At 49.6% G+C, this 18,597-nt stretch overlaps 1 protein-coding gene across 1 annotated transcript; it reads left to right on the top strand.

Moving 5' to 3' along the window:
• The first annotated feature begins 3,824 nt into the window (after positions 1 to 3,824).
• On the top strand, positions 3,825 to 18,200 carry Spry4 (sprouty RTK signaling antagonist 4). The gene is made up of 2 exons (XM_090331311.1): positions 3,825 to 3,989; positions 13,782 to 18,200. The coding sequence occupies exon 2, from the start codon at positions 13,829 to 13,831 to the stop codon at positions 14,729 to 14,731; it is 903 nt and encodes a 300-aa protein (XP_090187437.1). The 5' UTR covers positions 3,825 to 3,989; positions 13,782 to 13,828; the 3' UTR covers positions 14,732 to 18,200.
• The last annotated feature ends 397 nt before the right edge of the window (positions 18,201 to 18,597 follow it).

Below are 18,597 nucleotides of genomic sequence, written 5' to 3' on the forward strand. Positions count from 1 at the left end.
ACATTCCTGTAGCCTAGCCAGCAAAACAAAAATAAGAAAAACAAAACAACAACAAAAAATAGCAGCATTACCTATGAAACCATGAGCAAGCATATTGGTATAGTATCTCACTTTGTTATCTGATATATTGAATTTATTTGTATTTGGATATTTGAAATTTGATAGGGAAGGGGGGAAAACCAAGACGGGTGGGAGGTGTGGGGGGGGAGGGAAACGGGTACCAAGACATGTGAAAGGGTATCAATGTATGTGAATTAATGCACCTTCTATCGGGCAAATATCATGTAACCCTTTTACTAATTACAATAAAAAGAAAAAAAAAACATGAGCAAGAAGGATTGATACACAGTACATCCTCTATAAATGTGCTGTCAAATTGGAATTCTTACTCCCACTAACTCCAAGCCCAGAACTACAGGCCCCCCTCTAGAGGAGGTGGCATCTATATGGGGATTACAGTGAACAGGCTGTCATCAGCATAGATGGGCATGCAAGGTTGTTAGGGTCAACATTACACTTAAGGAGGATAGCCATAGCTTTGGAATTAACACTCAGCTCAAGTAGAAAAAAAAAAAACCCAACATAATCATAACCCATTCTACTAGCTGCCCAATTCAAAACAGTGATAGTGCTGTGTTCCACTTGCTAGGAGCAAATGTTTTCCATCACCCCTATCACTATTCATTCTGTCTCCTCTCCCCAAAAATACTGGCCCCAGGGCCACTGGAAAGGTTTAAAATGGAGTGTCCCAGTCTGCTTAAAACCCATTAGAGAATACCTAAACTCCTTCCTCTTTTACTCATCAGATTGTGTGTGCACTCCTCCAACTCCCCCCATCCCATACTAGGCTTGGCCCGGCCTCCAGCTCTGCTTCTGAGTGCGCGCACGCACAGGTATCTAACTGAAGGTTGAGTTTTTACTTTGACTTTTTTTGCTCAAAGCCGGAGCTCTATTGTGGCTCTAGTTGACTTTTCTGCCCTGGCTTGCTTCAAGTATGATCCTCAGATCACAGATCCTTTTAAGTAGCTAGGATGATAGGTATGACCCACCAGTGCCCATGGTTGAGCTGTCTCTAATCCTTGTTCAAGTTCACTTCTCAAGTCACAAGCACAAATTCCTATGAGATGCTTCCTAAAGCCCAAATCTCCACTTACTAGCCTGATCCTCATCCACTCATATATAGCCTAGTTACTTTTATCTCTAGTACCTTATCCTAGCCCAAACAGCACAATCATTGCCTGACAAAATAGCTTCACAAAGGCTGGGAGGGTCATTTGTTCCTCAACCCCAGGCCCCAATCAATGCAGCCCCTAGCACAAGACTGGTATGTGTTTCATCACTACTAATGGCTCACAACAGTAATCCTAGCAATTCAGGAGGCTGAGATCTAAGCCAGCCCGACAGGAAAGAATATGAGATTCTTATCTGCAATTAACCACCAAATATGCTGGAACTAGAGATGTGGCTCAAATGGTAGAGCAGTAGCTTTGAGTAGGAAAAACTAAGGGACAGAGTCCAAGCCTCTGAGTTCTAGCCCCAGCAGGCAGGAACACACACACACACACACACACACACACACGCACAGATTGATGAGTAAGTGAATGTCTCCTAATTACTGCTCTGAACCAGTGCATCATTTAGTTCCAAGCAGGACACGAAAATGTCCAGACATACTGATTTAAGGCATCCGGAGTGCCTCCTTTTCTGGTAATCAGAAAAAAAGGCTTGGAAGTAGATCCTTGTCTGCTACCCCTTGGCTAATTCATAATAAAGAAAACAGAACAGCACTAAGCAAGGACCACCGGTAAGCAGCAGCTTGAAAAACTGCCATTGTTTAACTGCTTAAATGGCATGCAAGAGATGGGCTTTTAGATCTGTGATGCTGGGATGGATTCGGAGCCAAGTAGAGAACCGGATTGCAGAGAGCTAGAAAGTCAGCATTCCATTCACCAGATTCAGGCCTTGGCCTTGATTTCTAAGTCTGACAAATGGTGACAGTGAAACTGAGCGTTAGTACCCTCACGGAGAAGTCCTGAACCATTATACCCCTTTTCTGCCTTCCCTTACCCCCTAAAAAGTTGTTCTTTTTGGCTTTAGTGAGAAATGTTGGCTTTGGGGGGGGGGGAAGCTGAGGTGCCCTGTTTCCTTGAGTCTGCTCAGGCCCTCCACAGCTGGATGAGAACCACAGGCAGAGGTGAGTCTGAATGGTGAGAAGGTATCTAAGACTAGGACGTGGTGACCTTGGTTTCTGTTCAGCGTTGCCAGTCTCTCTCAGCCCCAGGCCAACCCTTAGCGTGGACTGGGAATCTTTTCTTGGTTCCTCAGACAACAGCTAAGCCCCGTGCGACAGTGGCGTAGTAAGAAAAAGCCAGCCTGACAACCTTCCTGGCAAGCCCCACACAGGGGATTCAGACTCGGGCCCAGCTCTTATCCCCTCATCAAAGATACCCTCGACCCCAGGATCCCGGGAGAGTGGTGGCTCCTATGTTTCTGGGCGGAACTGAGCCTGCTGCGAGGGCTCCCAAGCCTTCTAAGAGTCAGGCCTAATGGCGGGGGCTTTTCTTTCGCCAGCTTGGGCTCATTCCCTTCCCCCACCCCACCTCACCCCACCCCCGCTCCACCCGGTTAACGCAAAGAAAGGCTCAGAAGCCATTTCCATTTCCTCTACGGCTCGGGAGCCCTGTCATTTAATCCCGCGGAGACCGCGGCAGCATCCTAGGCGCGCCCGGCTCCACCCATCCACCTGGCCAATTCTCCGCTGCGCCTCCCGCTTCCCTTTTGGGGAAGGGGGGGAGGGAAATAGCTTACAGCAGCAAAGGGCAGAAAGCCTGCGGCGGGCAGAGGTTACTCAGGCCAGCGTCCTAGGACAACTGGAATAGGGATCAGCATAGAAGGGCGGGCACCAAGCCAGGGCAGTTAGAGGGCGGGAAGAAGCCCTCTGCACTGGGAACATTACTGGGGGGGGGCGGGGCGCCAGGAGGTAAGGGTCAGGCCTCCGGCTCTTAAGGACGGAATCGCCCTAGGGGGATGCGGGAGCCGGAAGAGGCCTCCACCAGTCTCTGTCCACACCCAAGAAGCAGGGGCGGGAGGGGGGTGGGGGGGAGTCTACCCTCACGAAAGGAGCCAGATTCATTCACTCAGCCACCCCCGCCCCCTTAGATATACATATTTTCTAAATGTTTGGCTAAAGCAGTTTCAAGGTCCCTACCCCACGACGTCCCGGGGCGCCACGGATCTAAAGGAAGAGAAGGTCCCCAGTAGGGTTCTTCCCGCCCCCCCCCCTTGCCTGCGGCAGCCAGAGATAGAGTTAGGTGTGTCCACCTCCACTCCGTTCCGGATAGGGAGGCCGCAACGCCCCCCACCCTCTAGCGACACAGACGGTTCTTGCCTAGGCCCGCAGTGGCGTGAAGGTGGCCTTTACCTCCTCTCGCAGGCTGGGAGGGGGTGCAGCCCGCGCAGCTGAGCCAGCTGCAGTAGTCGCCGCCGCCCTCCATTCATTAGAAAGAAAAAAACACCCCCACACACACCAAAAAAAAAAAAAGAAAGAAAAAAAAAAACAACAACAAAAACCTCCACCCCTCTTTGTAAAAGAACGACGGCCCCAGGAGGAGCAAGAACCAACCCCAGCAATCACGGGTTAAGTTCTTTTCCGGCCCCCCATTCATAAAAAAAAAAAAAAAAAAAAAGCGCAGCGCATGCGCGCACGGGGTCTCTTGTGCCCACCCATTCATAGAATCGCAGACGGCGCGCATGCGCACTGGGGCTCTCTTCCCTCCCATTCATAAAAAAGCCATTTTCCCAGGCAGTGGTTGCAACATCGCCGCGGAGGCAGCGAGCGGGGCTGACAGCGCGGAGCTGGCGCTGCGGAACCCAGGGCAGCTTGCCGGTTCCTCTGACTGGTGTCTGCGAGTACAACTGCGCCTGACCCACTCGGGTTGGAGGGTTTACACAGACGTGGAGCGATGCTTGTGATTCTGCAGCTCCTCAAAGTAAGTCTCCGGCCGGTTTGGGGATCCGAAACTGCCCCTCGGGCTGAAGGCAAATGGTGCGCTATTTCTAGCCGCGCCTCGGTGTTCCTCCCCTCCGCCCGAGCCTCCTTGGATCTTTGCGGAGCGCCGCAGCTCCCCGGCGCCCTCGGCCCTACGGGTAAGGTGCTGGGGGTGGCACCTCCGTTTCGGACCCTTGGGCACTGCCAAGCCTGCGTTCCCCGCCCTTTGCTACTCGGGAAGCCCCGTGCGTGTCCCGGGAGTTTGCCTCTGGCCTGGCCTCTTTTCCTCCTGCCACTACTGGCCTCGGGCGCTGGGACTGGAGGCTCTGGGTTTGATCGGGAGCCATCGCTTGGTGGGGAGGGGGGCGCCCTTGCCTTGGGCAATTCGCCCACCCTCCCCCCCCCCCCGGTTCCGTGCCCACTGTGCCAGCTTTGCGGTGGGTCTCCCCAACCCGCCGCAGCGGCCTATGCTCGACGTAGACTTTTCTTTGCCCTTCTAGCCTGGACGGACCGGGTTTCTGCTCCCCTTTCTGCTTCCCCTTCGATGGTCAGCGTGGGACCGGCCAAGGACTGGGCATTTCTGCTCCCTCTCCTTGGCGTGGCGGCTCCTGGCAGTCTGACCTTTGCTCAGCTGCCGCATTTTAAGCTGTTCAATTACCTTGCAGTTCCCCCCTTTCCCTCCTCGGTTTCTGTGGGGTCCGAGGCTTCTCGGCCCCTTCGTCCCTCTCCATCCCTGGGCATCGAACTGTGTCAGGCTCCAGGGCCCCTGGACCTGGCTAGGGCTGTGGTGGGGGCTGAAGGTGCGTTTACATAACGCCGGGCGTGTGGGAGCTGGAGGAAGAGGTTGCCTGCGTAGGAGAGATAAGGCTCCTACTTTCCCTCCTTCCTTCTTGGTGGTACCAGGCTTGACAACACGGAGAGGCGAGGCTAGTCAAGGTATGAACGGTTTGGAATCGCCAAGGCCATGGGGGCATGGGGACGGGGAGTGAGGGAGGATTTGGCCAGCCAGGGCAGCTGGAGCTTGGCTCCATCACTGAGGCCAGGGCCGTGTCCAGTTCCCCCTCCATGCAGACGATCAAAAAGCATTTAGACAGTAGCTGCTCTTGTGCAAGAAGACGGTTTCTCAATTCTTGTGATTGGGGGCTGGGGGTTGTGGGCAGGGGAGGCAAAGGAGGTGGAAATTGATTGCGTGGCTTGAAGAGCTGAAGGATGGAGCTACCCGTGGACTAAAGGGTCTGGATGGGGAGCGGAGGGGCGATCTACTGACTGCTTTTCACAGCTGTTGACGGGGTGTCCATGTTGCCAGGCTTGGGTGAAGACAGGAGGCCTCGTTATGGCGCAGAGAGGCTCCCTGGGAACCCCACCATAACGAGCTTCAAGGAAAGGACAGATTCAGTGGGGTCTCCAGATCCAGTGGCAGCGCCCCCTCTTTTCTGCCTCCAAATTAGTGCTGATCCTCTATAATAGGGAGAGAGGCCAGGGAGCCTGCGAGGTTGGAGGGGTGGAGGCCAGCGCTGTCTGTCTGTAAACCCTTCTTGACCAGCCCCTCGGGGTTATACAAAGACAGTAGGTAAGGGACCCAGGGCAGTCAGGAAATAAAGCTTTATCAATCTCTTAATAAGCTCCTCTGGCCTGGGGCCCTGCTCAATATTGCACTGGTAGATTTCACAATGTTTATAGAGTTCTCTGGGATCTTCACACAAATGGAGCATAAACATCTAAAAATTTCAGCTCCCCCCCCCCCACACGTTAGTGTGGGGCCTTGGCCGTCTAAGAAAGGAGAGATGTAGCCTAAACTCTCCTTTCTCTGAAGGATGAGAAAGGAGCAGAGATAGCCAGTCACTAAGAAATACCTTTCCTCCTTCCTATTCTTGGGGAACCTGGAGAGTACCAACATCCACACAACTGAGCTGTGCGAATGAGGGACAGGGAGGATTTTGATAGCACATATTTGGAATCCGGAGGAGCATATATTGGCTAGTAAAGATGAAAGAAACTTAACACTAGTGGCCTTCCATGGTAGATTGTGAACTTGAGAGTCCACTCCTTTTCTTGTTGGATGGACTTGGCCCTGTCCTTACTTTATATGCTCTTGCTCACTACCTTTTCCAGATTTCCTCTCAGAGGAGCTTGGTTGGGGCTAATGAGAGGGGATAACACGTAAGAGTAGATGAGTTCCAGACTAAAGCTGGTCAGTCTGGGCAAAGGTAGGTATTTGGGGGGCAGTATCCTTCAAGAACTGGCAGGAAATGGGACATTCTTGAAATCACCTTCCACCCAATTCATAGCCATTGTTCACAGTTTATGAACTTGATATCGATATATTCTGGTAATCTGGTTGGCCAACTTTTTGGATAATAAATAATAAGGCAAAATGTGAAAGTGATTTATATTTTTAAAAAACTAAGATGGGGGCCAGGAGTTTGGCCTAGTGGTAGAGTGCTTGACTAGCATGCACAGGTTCGATTCCTCGGTACCAAACAAACAACCTAAGATGGTTCAAAACTCATTGGTACATTCTGAAGTGGTCCTTGAAATATCTGAGATTCAATACTTTTGAGTCACACAAGAGATATTTTAATTACAGTTGTTGATGCTGAATGTCCATTAGCGTGGCATCTTTCAGCTCCAGGTTTTGGACTCCCCATTAGCGTGTGTGTGTGTGTGTGTGTGTGTGTGTGTGTGTGTGTGTGTGTGTGTGTGTGTGTTCACATGCATGCATATGCATGCATGCCCCAGTACTAAGCCTTCACGTGGCCTGAGCACTGTCACTTATCTTTTTCATTCCAAGACAGGTGTTGTATCACTTGGGCTATATACTTCCACAGCTGGCTTTTGCTGTTACATTGGAGATTAGAGTCTCTTAGGACTTTCATTTTCTAACCATGATCCTCAGATCCTGGCTAGGATTAGTCTTGAGCAACCAATGTCTGGCAGCACTTTTCTTATATCGAACCTGGGGAGGCTTGGACATTCCTATGCAGGCATTGGAATAAGCCTTTTTTCAAGGAAGCTCAAAATTAAGAGTGACAACATTTGATTTGGTTCTGAATCCAGCTCAGGTGAATGTTCTCTTGTGGCTTGAGGGAGAATTCTTACCCTAGCTTCTACATATGCTTATAAGTTTCAGGCTTGGGATGTGACTTGTATGTTATTTTTGCCGGTACATAGGGGCTTAAACTCTGAGCCTAGGAGCTATCCCTGAGCTAGCTAGCTTGCTTGCTTGCTTTTTTTTTTTTTCTTTTTTTTTTTTTTTTGCCATTCCTGGGGCTTGAACTCTGCCTGGGCACTGTCCTTGGACACTTTGTGCTCAAGGCTAGTGCTCTGCCACTTCAGCCACCACACCACTTCTGGCTTTTTTGAGTATGTGGTTCTGGGGAATGGAACCCAGGGCTTTGTGCATGGTAGGCCAGTACGCTACCACAGGGCCATGCTCCCCGCCCTCAATTATTTCTTCTGGCCCAAGTCTGGTGCTTCACCACTTGAGTATTGTTCCACTTCTGGCTTTTTGGTAGGTTTTTTGGAGATGAGAGTCTCACAGACTTTACTGCCTGGGTTGGGTTTGAACTGGATCCTCAAATTTCAGCCTCCTGAGTAGCTAAGATGACAGATGTGAGCCAGCAACACCCAACTCACTACAAGGTTTTTCAAAAAGGAGAATGGTTAGAGTGGAAGCAAAAGTCACATTTCATGACCAACCTGGATTTCCCAAATAGAAGGAAAATAGATACTCGTTGGAATAGTTTTTTACTCCTTCAACATATACAAAGATGCTTCCTTCCAACCAAGCTAAGAGCCTGTTTGATGCAAATGAGGGGCCACACAAGCCTAATGAGAACAAACTAACCTAGGGGCCAACAGGGTTGCTTGTGAGTAGACCAGTATTGAGGTGTGAGCTGGAGGAGGTCTGGATTTTAAGGACAATTCCGATGGAACAGCGCAGGAGTTGTGGGGTGCTGCTAATGGAAAAGACTCTCAGGGTATTCTTGGCTCTTAGGGGTCTGGGGCCACCCTGCAATCCGGACAGCTGACAAGGCTGGGGAATGTATCCGGGACATGTGGCTGGGCTTAAGAGGCTCCACGTTCAGCTGTGATCATGATTGTTCTTTCTAAGGACAGGCCCTAGTCAGTGGAGGAAGCTGGGAGCTGGGGAGGGAGCACAGATGTGCTGTAGAGGAGGAGGGAAGGGGGCCCTTTAGGGCAGGTGGCCACTTGCAGATGAGTGGATTCCCTTGTTGGGCAGTCTGTCTGTTTCACATTGGGGGAAGGGGAAGTCATTTCCTGCCTTGTCCCAAGAGTAAGCTAAAATCTATCGTCAGTTCATATCTTGGATTTCTTAGTGGAGGAAAGGGAGAGAAGATCTTGATGTCCACCCGTGGGAAGAATCCTTTCCATCCAGGTCTCTAGGGGTCTGGTCCTACAGTACATGTTGACTTGGCCCAGTGGTTCCTCCATGGTAACCAGTGGATAGCAGACTCCTACTTCTTCATTTCTCATTCTTAGCTTCTGACTCGTCTTTTCTGGTGCTCCTTTGCAGACAATTAAGGCGGGTGAGGGGGGCAACCCAGTGACACAGAAATTTGAAGCTGGTGAAAATAGCCCAAAGCCAAAGCACCTCAGGATTCCCACCTCTGGTGTGGTATCTTGAGACTTGAGTATTTTAGCTGATGGGTTGGAAAAGAAGGAAAAGAAAAAGGCTGGTGAAGGGACAAGGTGACAAGAAGCTTTGTGATCTTTAGCAGATTATGGCCAGAGGTGATCTTAAGGAGCAGGAAGATAGGAACAAGTCCGAGGCATTCTTTTCCTTTGGGGCCATTTGGGGAGGGCTGAGACCCTGACTTCTGTGGTTCCCTTTGAATAGTCTTTTTAAGGCAATAAGTCAGCATTTGGGTTGTAGCTTAATTATCGAAACTGGGATATAGTCACAAAGGACCAAGCAGGGTGGTGGAGAGTGGTGGGCGGACTTTCTGGCAACTCAGAGACCTCTGTTCTGAGTTGTGAAAGGGTTAAACAATGCTTGCCTAAAAGAGCCTGCAGAGACTGAATGGGCAGTGTAGAAAATGCTCATTCATTCAGAGCCTCTTGCCAGTATGTCATTAGCTGACCTGTAGTGTTTTCAAAGTACAATAGCCAGGTTTTCTCAGTATTTCCTGGCTGCTCTTTCTGGGGTGAGTCAAGCACAGGGGTGCAGGTGGGCAAGAAGGCATCCATCCTAGTTTGTGAATTTTTAACATGGCTCTTGGTTTCAGTCAACCTCTGTTCAGCTCCCTATATACGTTCTAGTTGGTACTGAGGGGTCCAGACAAGCTGCCAATACAAGCCTGCCTGCTCTAGGGTTTTTGAAATCCTGCTGAGTCACTTAACTTGTGTTTCTCTTGCGCGCTCACTCTTCTCTCTCATCCTTTGTGCTTTCGTTTCTAACTCTGCAGAATGGGCGCTGTCCTTCAAGGTGATGGAATGAAAAAATAAGTCAATTGTCAGAGTCTGGCACAGAGAAATGCCTCCTAAATATTAGTTACTTCCATAATTCTTCTTTATTATTAGAAGGGTGAGTGGAGGTGAAAGTTCTCTTGCTTCATACCAATTCATGTGCGCATCACCTAAAATGTGGCAGAGGTGCTTCCTTAGCTAAGTGCAGTGCTGGCTGTGTTTCTGTCCAGAGCCTTCCAGATGGGCCATCAGGCTCTTCCCAACAGCCTACAGACACAGCCTCCACTCCTGTTGCAATTATAAATCTCTTCCTTCCTTGGAGGGGAAGCAGAGGTAGGTATTAAACTGCACTTAAGTTGCACAGGGGTTCTCGGCCTGGAGGGTGGGCAGCTCTCAATGAGTGGAGGTTGATCTTTTAAACCAACTGACACTTGGGTTGTTTTCAGGGTTTTTTTTTTTGTATTTGAGACAGAACTATGCTGAAGGTTTATGGAACTCAGGCAGCACCAGAATTGTTTTGCTTTCATCAGACAAAAAGTTCAGCAAGGGTTCTTAGAGGGCTTTCCTGTTGGAGGGTCTGTCTAGATTAGGCTACTGGCCTAATAGGCCCTGGGCCAGCCACTGGTTTTTGCTGAGCTGGTCACCAGAAAGCACTGTACAATATGCCTTCTGCAGCTGGGTATCCCAAGGGAGCTGAGTCATTGTAGGCCAAGCTCCCAGCCACAACTACATGGCTGGCCTCACTTGCAGGTCCAGATGTTGGCAGCTGCCTGTAGAGGGTAATGGGAACCTGCAAACACCAGCATCCCCTGCAGCGGCTGATCCTAACCGGCTTCCTGGTGGGACTTTTCTAGGATTTGGGGAATCTGCCCACTGGATACAGGGCCTGTTAAAACTCCCTAGGAACTGCTTTTTGCTTCACTGGTAGGAAATGTGGCTGTGTAAAGATCTTGGGATATTGAATTACTGAAGCATAGTGAATATTCTGTTTGGGTGATGGAGAGTACCGTCACATTTTCTATAGCATATCCAACCTCAGTCCTAGTGCTGAGACAAAAGCCTAGCTACTTGGGTAGCATATAGCCCTTTGAAACTGCCACTGACATTTTGTTGGCAGGACCCACGGTGTTCCTAACGTAAGTGTCTGCAATAAAGGCCTTGCATTGTCATTAGTGCAAGGCTGGACCACTGTCAGTTTTATCCATGCCATTATTCATTCTTATCTGGTGGGGGAGGGAAGGTGTTGCTGGGACTTGAACCCAGGGCCTAGCCCATCATTTCAGACATGCTTCTAGGCTCAATTTTCCATTCTTGTACCACGACACAACTTTTTTTCTCTAGCCAGAGACCCCTGGACTGGAACTTGGAACTCCTACTCCCTGGTCTGCTGACTCCAGACTCATTTTTTCCCCCCTAAAAGTAATGCCTTGGAACCTTCAGAGTATGTGGACAGGATAAGGTAGCATTCCCCGGAACCTCCCCTCCCCGTACACTGACTACATTCGTCTGTCAAGCTCTAACCACGTGATCCTCACTAGAAGCCACCTTGGCAAATGACTACTCATGGGTGCCAGACCTGCCAGATACTTAAGGTAAACTCTGGCACAAGGCAGGCTCCCAAATCACAGATGATGCTCTAGTTTCATCTGAAGAGGAGCTGCCAACTAGGTAAAAGATGGGAGGACACCTTTTAAGTAGGCAGAGCCTTGGGAGCAGAGCCAGTGGTGGTGTCCTATGTGAATAGGAAACACCAGTTGGCTGAGCATTAAGCCTGGTTTAAAAAAAGACTTATTCTTTGCACTTAGCAATATAGGTAATTCACAGATAAGAGCCCTGTGGGTTAAACCCCTCTTAATCCTTTTCATGTGTTTTCATTTAGAGCTAACTATCTAAGGAAGGTCTTCCCCAACATCATAAGTATTTCTGATTCAAGTATTGTCTCCTAGCAAGAGGAAGTACAATACAGTACAGTATAGCACAGCACCCTGACTGGTGAAAAAGTACTCATGGGCCAGATGCCGAGGCTCACCTATAATCCTAGCTACTCAGGAGGCTGAGATCTGAGGATCAAGGTTCAAAGCCAGCCCAAGCACTACAAAGCCGTGAGACTCTTATCTCCAATTAATCTCTAGAAAATAGGAAGTGGGGCTGTGGCTCAAGGATAGGGCGGTATCCTTGAGCTGAAGAGCTCAGAGACAGCCCCCCGTGCCCCGAGTTCAAGCCCCATGACCCAGAAAAAAAAAAGAAAAAGCACTCGTGGCATCACCACCCAGAGCATATATCCCACTGGTTTTGACTCCCCCCTCCCACCCCCTGCCAAAAAAAAAATGACTATCATCTTCCGTTTCTCCATCCTCCTTTCCCCTGTCCCCTGGAGATGTTTAGGTTTCAGGATGGAATCTTCCCAGAGTCTAATCTTTTCGCTGGATTCCAAAATGTGTCCCCTTGAGCAGAGGTCTTGGCCTTCTGCTGCTATTTCTTTAAATTGATCTCCATCCGAATTCCAAATGTAAAGGTCAGCAAGCAAGGAAATGGCACTTCTAATAGAAAACAATGTGCACTTTCTAAATTTGAACCAAGTCGTTTCCGCTCTTTGATTGAAGTGACTTCCTGGGGTTCGTGTCAGGCACTGCAGTTGAATCTCTGGCCGGACGCCAGCTTCAAATTGCACTCTCTCAGTGAAATTAGAAACTGATCCAGGGTTGGCTTCGCTGTTCTAGTAAATAGCATTTAGGCTGAATGTTCAGCTCAGCACTTGGAAATGGGTGATCTGAGCGCCCCTTGAGAGGATTTCCCATCCAAGTCGTCAGAAGCTACCTACCCAGGGGTTATTAGCTGCTAGAGATTGCTGCGCTTGGAAGTGGTAGTGATAAGTTAATATCCTGGCTGCGTAGGCATCCCACGCGGCCCTTTCTCCTCTTCTGATTGTGTGAAATCAAGGCCTACGTTTAGTTTATTCAACTGATAAACTCCATGGAGCACATGAGGCTATCCGTGTTCCCCACATTATTGTTGGTGCCCAGTACAATGCTTGGCACCAGTGCTTGTTAAGTGTTCAGGATATCTCCACGGCTGTATGCTGAGATCAGGATGCATTGTTTGAGTACTTGCTGTATGCCAGGAAATGTGTTAGGCACCAGATATGCATGTTCTTATTTCATCCTTGCAAGAGCCCCTTTTACAGATTGGGGTGGGGGGAAACCTCAAGAATATTCATTCAGCCAGTCATGGTGGCTCACAACTGTAATCTTAGCTACTCAGGAGGTTGAGATCTGAGGATCGAGGTTCAAAGCTAGTCTGGGCACTAAAGTCTGTGAGACTCATCTCCAATTAACCACTAGAAAATCGGAAGGGGCACTGTGGCTCCAGCCGTAGGGCAGGAGCTTTAAGCTGAAGAGCTCAGGGACAATGCCCAGGCCCAGAATTCAAGCCCCATGCCTGCCTCCCCCCCAAAAAAATTCATTCATGCTGAGTGCTGGTTACTTGATATGTATTATTATCTTAGTTAATCAAGAGGCTGAATTATGAGGATCCTTCCAGCCAGCAGGAAAGTGTGAAACTTATCTCTGACTAGCCAAAAAAAAAAAATGCTGACAGTACAGCTGTGGCTCAGGTGATAGAGCATAGCTTTGGGCAAAAAGTTAAGGGAGAGTTGTGCACACACCATGGCTCAGGCCTGTAATCCTAGCTACTCTGGAGGCAGAGATCTGAGGATCACAGTTCAAGACCAGCCCGAGCACTAAAAAGTCCATGAGACTCTTGACTCTTATCTACATTAACCACCAGAAAACTGGAAGTGGCACTGTGGCTCAGGGACAATGCCCAGGCCCAGAGTCAAGTCCCACGACCAGCAACAACAACAAAAAGTTAGAGGTGAGCTGGATGTTGAGCTCTGAGGATTGCAATTCAAAGCCAGCCTGGGCAGGAAAGTCCCTGAGATTCTTCTAGAAACAAAAAAAAGTCAGAAATGGAGCTGTGGCTCCATAGTTGAGCCTTGAGCAAAAAAGAAGTTCAGGGATAATAGCACCTGTGCCAGAGTTCAAGCTCCAGGACCAGCCAAAAAAGAAAAATTAAGGGAACCAGTGACAACTAGCAACAGTAGGCCTTATGTGCCCCCCACCACTACCGTCTTTGTAGTTTTTTGGGGGGTAATATTTGGGGAATCAAGGAAACTAAGCTATATCCCCAGCCAAAAGTGTTATTTCTAGCATTAGTATTATTTGCTGCTATCAGGTAGATCATTTAACACACACCCCCTCAACTCAGGTGGGATGTGTGTGGAGGGGTATGTGAGGGGCATATTAACTTACCATCTATTGATGCCTGGAATCTGTTCTCTCTTCTTCTTCCCTCCCCTCCCCAGGATCCCTAGAAGCCTGTTTCTCCAAGCAGTCCAGCACCTCCATCCCCATGGAGCCCCCGATCCCACAGAGCGTTGTCCCTCTCACTCCCAGCTCAGTTATGGTGCAGCCCCTTCTTGACAGCCGGATGCCCCACAGCCGGCTGCAGCACCCACTCACCATCCTACCCATTGACCAGATGAAGACCAGCCACGTAGAGAATGACTACATAGACAACCCTGGCCTGGCTCCCCCAACTGGTCCCAAGAGGGCCAGGGGTGGGGCCCTGGAACTGGCCCCGACGCCTGCTCGCTGTGACCAGGATGTCACCCATCACTGGATCTCCTTCAGTGGGCGGCCCAGCTCCGTGAGCAGCAGCAGCAGCACCTCCTCTGACCAGCGGCTTTTAGATCACATGGCTCCACCTCCCGTGGCTGAGCAGGCCTCGCCCAGAGCTGTGCGTCTGCAGCCAAAGGTGGTCCACTGTAAGCCTCTGGACCTCAAAGGTCCAGCTCTCCCTCCAGAGCTGGACAAGCACTTCTTGCTGTGTGAGGCCTGCGGGAAGTGTAAGTGTAAGGAGTGTGCCTCCCCTCGGACGTTGCCCTCCTGCTGGGTGTGTAACCAGGAGTGCCTGTGTTCCGCCCAGACCTTGGTCAACTATGGCACCTGCATGTGTCTGGTGCAGGGCATCTTCTACCATTGCACCAATGAGGACGATGAGGGTTCTTGTGCTGACCACCCGTGCTCTTGCTCCCGCTCCAACTGCTGCGCCCGCTGGTCCTTCATGGGCGCCCTTTCTGTGGTGCTGCCCTGCCTGCTCTGCTATCTACCTGCCACAGGCTGTGTGAAGCTGGCCCAGCGAGGCTACGACCGCCTGCGCCGCCCCGGTTGCCGCTGCAAGCACACGAATAGCGTCATCTGTAAGACAGCCAGCGGAGATGCTGTGGCCAGCAGGCCCGACAAGCCTTTCTGACACTTTGGGTGGAAGCCCCAGCACTGCCCCCTGGAAATGTGGGTCCCTCTTGCCAGCCTCCTGAGGCCCACCCTGCTCATCTGCTCTCCTCCCTCAATTGGGAAGAAACAGGCAGAGACCACACCACCCACCCTCTTGCTTTCACCTCCCAAAAGATGAAGAAACACATGGAAGGGGAGGGGTTCAGGGTCCTGGAACTTCGCATCAAGGAAGACAGTGCAGGGTGTGGTGGTGGGGGGGGGGCTGTTTCTATTTCAGAAGAGGGAACACAGATGTGGACATAATCTGGAAGTTGCAGCTGCTTGATGGCCTTCCCAGTTCCTCATCCCGTCCTCTCTCCCTCCCACTCTGCGATTATCTTTGGCTCTCATAGGAGTTGGACTCCTGGGAGGAGTTACTAACTGAATGCCAGAGTACTTTGAAGAAAACCCTGGGAGTCTGGACTTCTCCACCTTCTCCTCCTCCTCCCTTCCTGCCTGTTGGCCGCTGCATCCCTGGGGAAGATGCAGAGCACCTAGGGATCCCTGCTGTAAATACTTGGGAGTTGCTCCGAACAGAGGATACCTGGTGAATCGAAGCCCTGGCTCCTGCGTCTGCCTCCCTGGAGCCAGCCACAAGATGGATTTAGGAGCCACTGTGCGGTGATTCCTTCCTCCTGGCCTGCTCGTCAACTTGGAGGTGTTCTGCTCATCGTCACACCGTCCTCTGGTTCCTAACACCAAGTCACAGACTCGCCTGCCTGCTGTGTGTCCTGAGTTCTCGCTCCTCAAACATTCTTTCCAGAAACTTAATGGGTAGAGGCGGCCAGGGTGGCACATGCGAGACCAAATATCATTTTGCCAATGAGTCTGAGGCTGTGGTCTCTGGATCCAGTCATGATGTTTTTTATAGAATTATTAAACCAGATGTTAACAGTGTTTTCAACATCAACAATGATAATAACTTGCTTCCTTTTGGGCCACCCCCAGGAAGGGCTGATTTCAAAATCTGGGGGGGCAAACCACCCCAAGGAGCACAGTTTCCCTGCCCACCAGGAAGAGTTGAACAGCGAAGAAGAGGCCGCACCTCCCATTGGCAGAATGACAGCTGAGCCAGCTGGGCTAGGTTTCCTTCTCTGATTCTGCTGCTTGCTGTCATAGCCTTTTGTGTATAGCGAAGCATCTGTATCTTTATGTAAATAGAGATGAACAGAGTCTATTTTAGAGTTAGGAAGCCCTGGCGGCAGGGGGAGTCAGAAAAGCTAAGAGAGGGTGAGGAAATGTTTCTCTAGGGGCCACTGAGGCTGAGCCCTGCTTTTGTGCACAGCACATCCTCCCCACAACAGCCCCCAAAGACGTAGCAACTCTTTCTCTCAAGGTGCTAAAGGACTCAGAAAGTGCAGCACGTCCGATGGGTAGGTACTTGTTGCATGCAAAAGCTGTAGTTTGTCTGGTCCTTTCCCCTAGCCTTTATGTGGGGTTTTTGCTTTGTGTGGTAGTGTGTCCCTCTCCTTAGGTGAGAGGAAGTAGCCTGGGTCAGAAAACATGGCCCAGGGAGCAGTTAGGCAGAGTGTAGCATTTGGATTTGAGCTGGTTCTGTAGGAACAGCATTCAACTTCGTATCTCCGGGAAGGAGGCCAGGCCAGGAGGTAAGGAGCTGTAAGTGGCATGTACCTAATGCTTCTCAAGAACCTCCTCCCCTCCCCAATACTTTCTTGGAAACTAGAAGTAACATCTTTTATGATTTAGAATAAGTTAATTGTAACCATAGCTATTTATTGATTGGAGGAAGGGGAGGAGGGTCTTATTATTGTTGGCTTTATTTATGTAACATTTTGCTAGCTTATAAAAGGCAAGTATAAAGGAATGCATCTTCGGTTTCTAAAGCTAATTCATATAGCCACCCCTGGCCACAGATGGTGATGGATGTATAGATAATTCTCGCACAAATAGGAGGGAATGGTAGAAAAACACATTTTGGCCAACCACTTACACTAATTGAATGTATTGGAAATGTACTGAAGGAAGCTGGAGATGTTTTCCTCAGATGAGGTGTGCAGATGTGTGTGTCCCAGTCCCCCCCCCGCCCCGTGATAGCACACATGTGCACTCTTCCACAGGCCTTGGAATCTTGCCCAGGACCCTTCCTCAAATCATCTCCAGGAAATTTGATCCAGTGGCAACTTACACTTTGTTGACCTTGCTCGACATACCTGCTCTATGGAGAATTGATTTATATAAGCTGTGTTACACACACACACATACACAGACCCTCTAACGACAGACCCTTTTCCTAGTAGAGACCTCCTGAGCCCTGACTTTTTGTGTACATAGTTGTAAACACGGATTTTTGTGGGTTTTGGTTTGCTTTTTTTATTTTCCTCTCTCACTTATTTGGCTTGCATTTAACCTGCCAGATGTCTGCAGGACTCTCCCTAAGAATCACCTTGGTACCCACATGCTCAGTGGTAAGCGAGGAGAAAGCATCCTCACTTGTCCAGCTTTGTTGTGTTGGGTGCTCCCTTGGCCTCTTTTCTCTCTCTTTTTTTTTTTTCTTTTTTCCTGGCTCCTTGACAAAAGAGGAAGAGGCCCTTCTGGGCCTTCTATTCCTTCTCATGAGTTGCTGAGGGAACAGGCACTCAGACACGGGACACACTTCTGTAGCTACTTTCTGGCTGGCTGGCTCTTTTCCTGACACCTGCAGCTTGCTTGTCTTGAAAAGCAGCTAGCTCCCGCTTCTCCACAGACCTGAGGTTGGTGTGTGCCTGGTGCGGGAAATAGTTGTTGGTTCTCACCACTCCAGTGGTGAGTTTGTGAAGGTCAGTGGTTCAGTGAGTCCCCGGGGGATTTGGGTCCAGGTTAACAAAGCCTTCCCAGGCAAATGACAGGGCATGCAACCAAGGTTCGTCAGAGAAGCCAGGCAGAAGATGAGGCCCTGCTATTGGCATGGACCCTTTGAACTGTTAGTCTGGGCCAGAACCCAGCCACCTTGAAGCACCACCTTCTGTGCTGCCCCAGGAAGTGTCCAGGGGTGTGCAGCCAGCACAACTCACCACTAGGACACTTCACCAGCCTTCTGGCTCATGCCTTTGGTAAGCATTTCCCTGTGCTCTCTGCTTACTGTGATGGTAGAAGTCAAACCTTGTGTTGCCATTTTTTTTTGCTGTGGGTAACTGCGTGCGGATGTCTATATTGCTTTTCCTTCTTGTCCCACAGTTTGGTTTCGTGTTACAAAAGGTAAAGTTGTTTCCAGCTCCCTTTCTACCACATTCCTATTTTATGTTCACCTTTCACTATAGTTCCCCTATTACCCCACCACAAAAGTTACCACAGAAGGTTTCCTTTGTATAGAATATTTATTTTGAAGCTCTATTTTAATAGTATTTATTTTAGAAAGTCTACTATTGTAAGAGTTCTTCTGTTTGTGAAGAAAAAAAAACAAGTTAAAACTGAATGTACTGATCTAGAAAATATCTATAAATATATATTGTTAAATATATACAAGTCTGCTGTTTTCTCGTGTGTTTGTGTGTTTAATCTGCTGATAACCCCCAGAAAGGTCCCAGGGTTGGAAAAACAAAACAAAAATAAACTGGGCTAACTGCAGATCTATACAGAAAAGGCCTTCTGTGCTCAAGCAGTTCTTCCCCCTCCCTCTCCCCCTCCCCCCCACCCCCCATCTCCCCCACCCCAACTAGGATGATCTAAGATTACTGGAGAAAAGTTCTACTTTCTATCTTTTTTTTTTTTTTTTTTTTTTTTTGGTGGGTCATGGATCTTGAACTCGGCCTGGGCCCTGTCCCTGAGCTCTTCAGCTGAAAGCTACCGCCCTACCCTTGAGCCAAGCCCCACTTCCCATTTTCTAGAAGTTAATTGGAGATAAGAGGC

The sequence above is a fragment of the Megascapheus bottae genome, chromosome 4 (assembly GCF_031878675.1).
Source record: "Megascapheus bottae isolate mThoBot1 chromosome 4, mThoBot2.hap1, whole genome shotgun sequence".
NCBI classification, from domain to species: domain Eukaryota; kingdom Metazoa; phylum Chordata; class Mammalia; order Rodentia; family Geomyidae; genus Megascapheus; species Megascapheus bottae.

What these genes read in the sequence shown, in the direction of transcription:
- Spry4 (XM_090331311.1), top strand. Translation starts at nt 13,829, where the DNA reads ATGGAGCCCCCGATCCCACAGAGCGTTGTCCCTCTCACTCCCAGCTCA.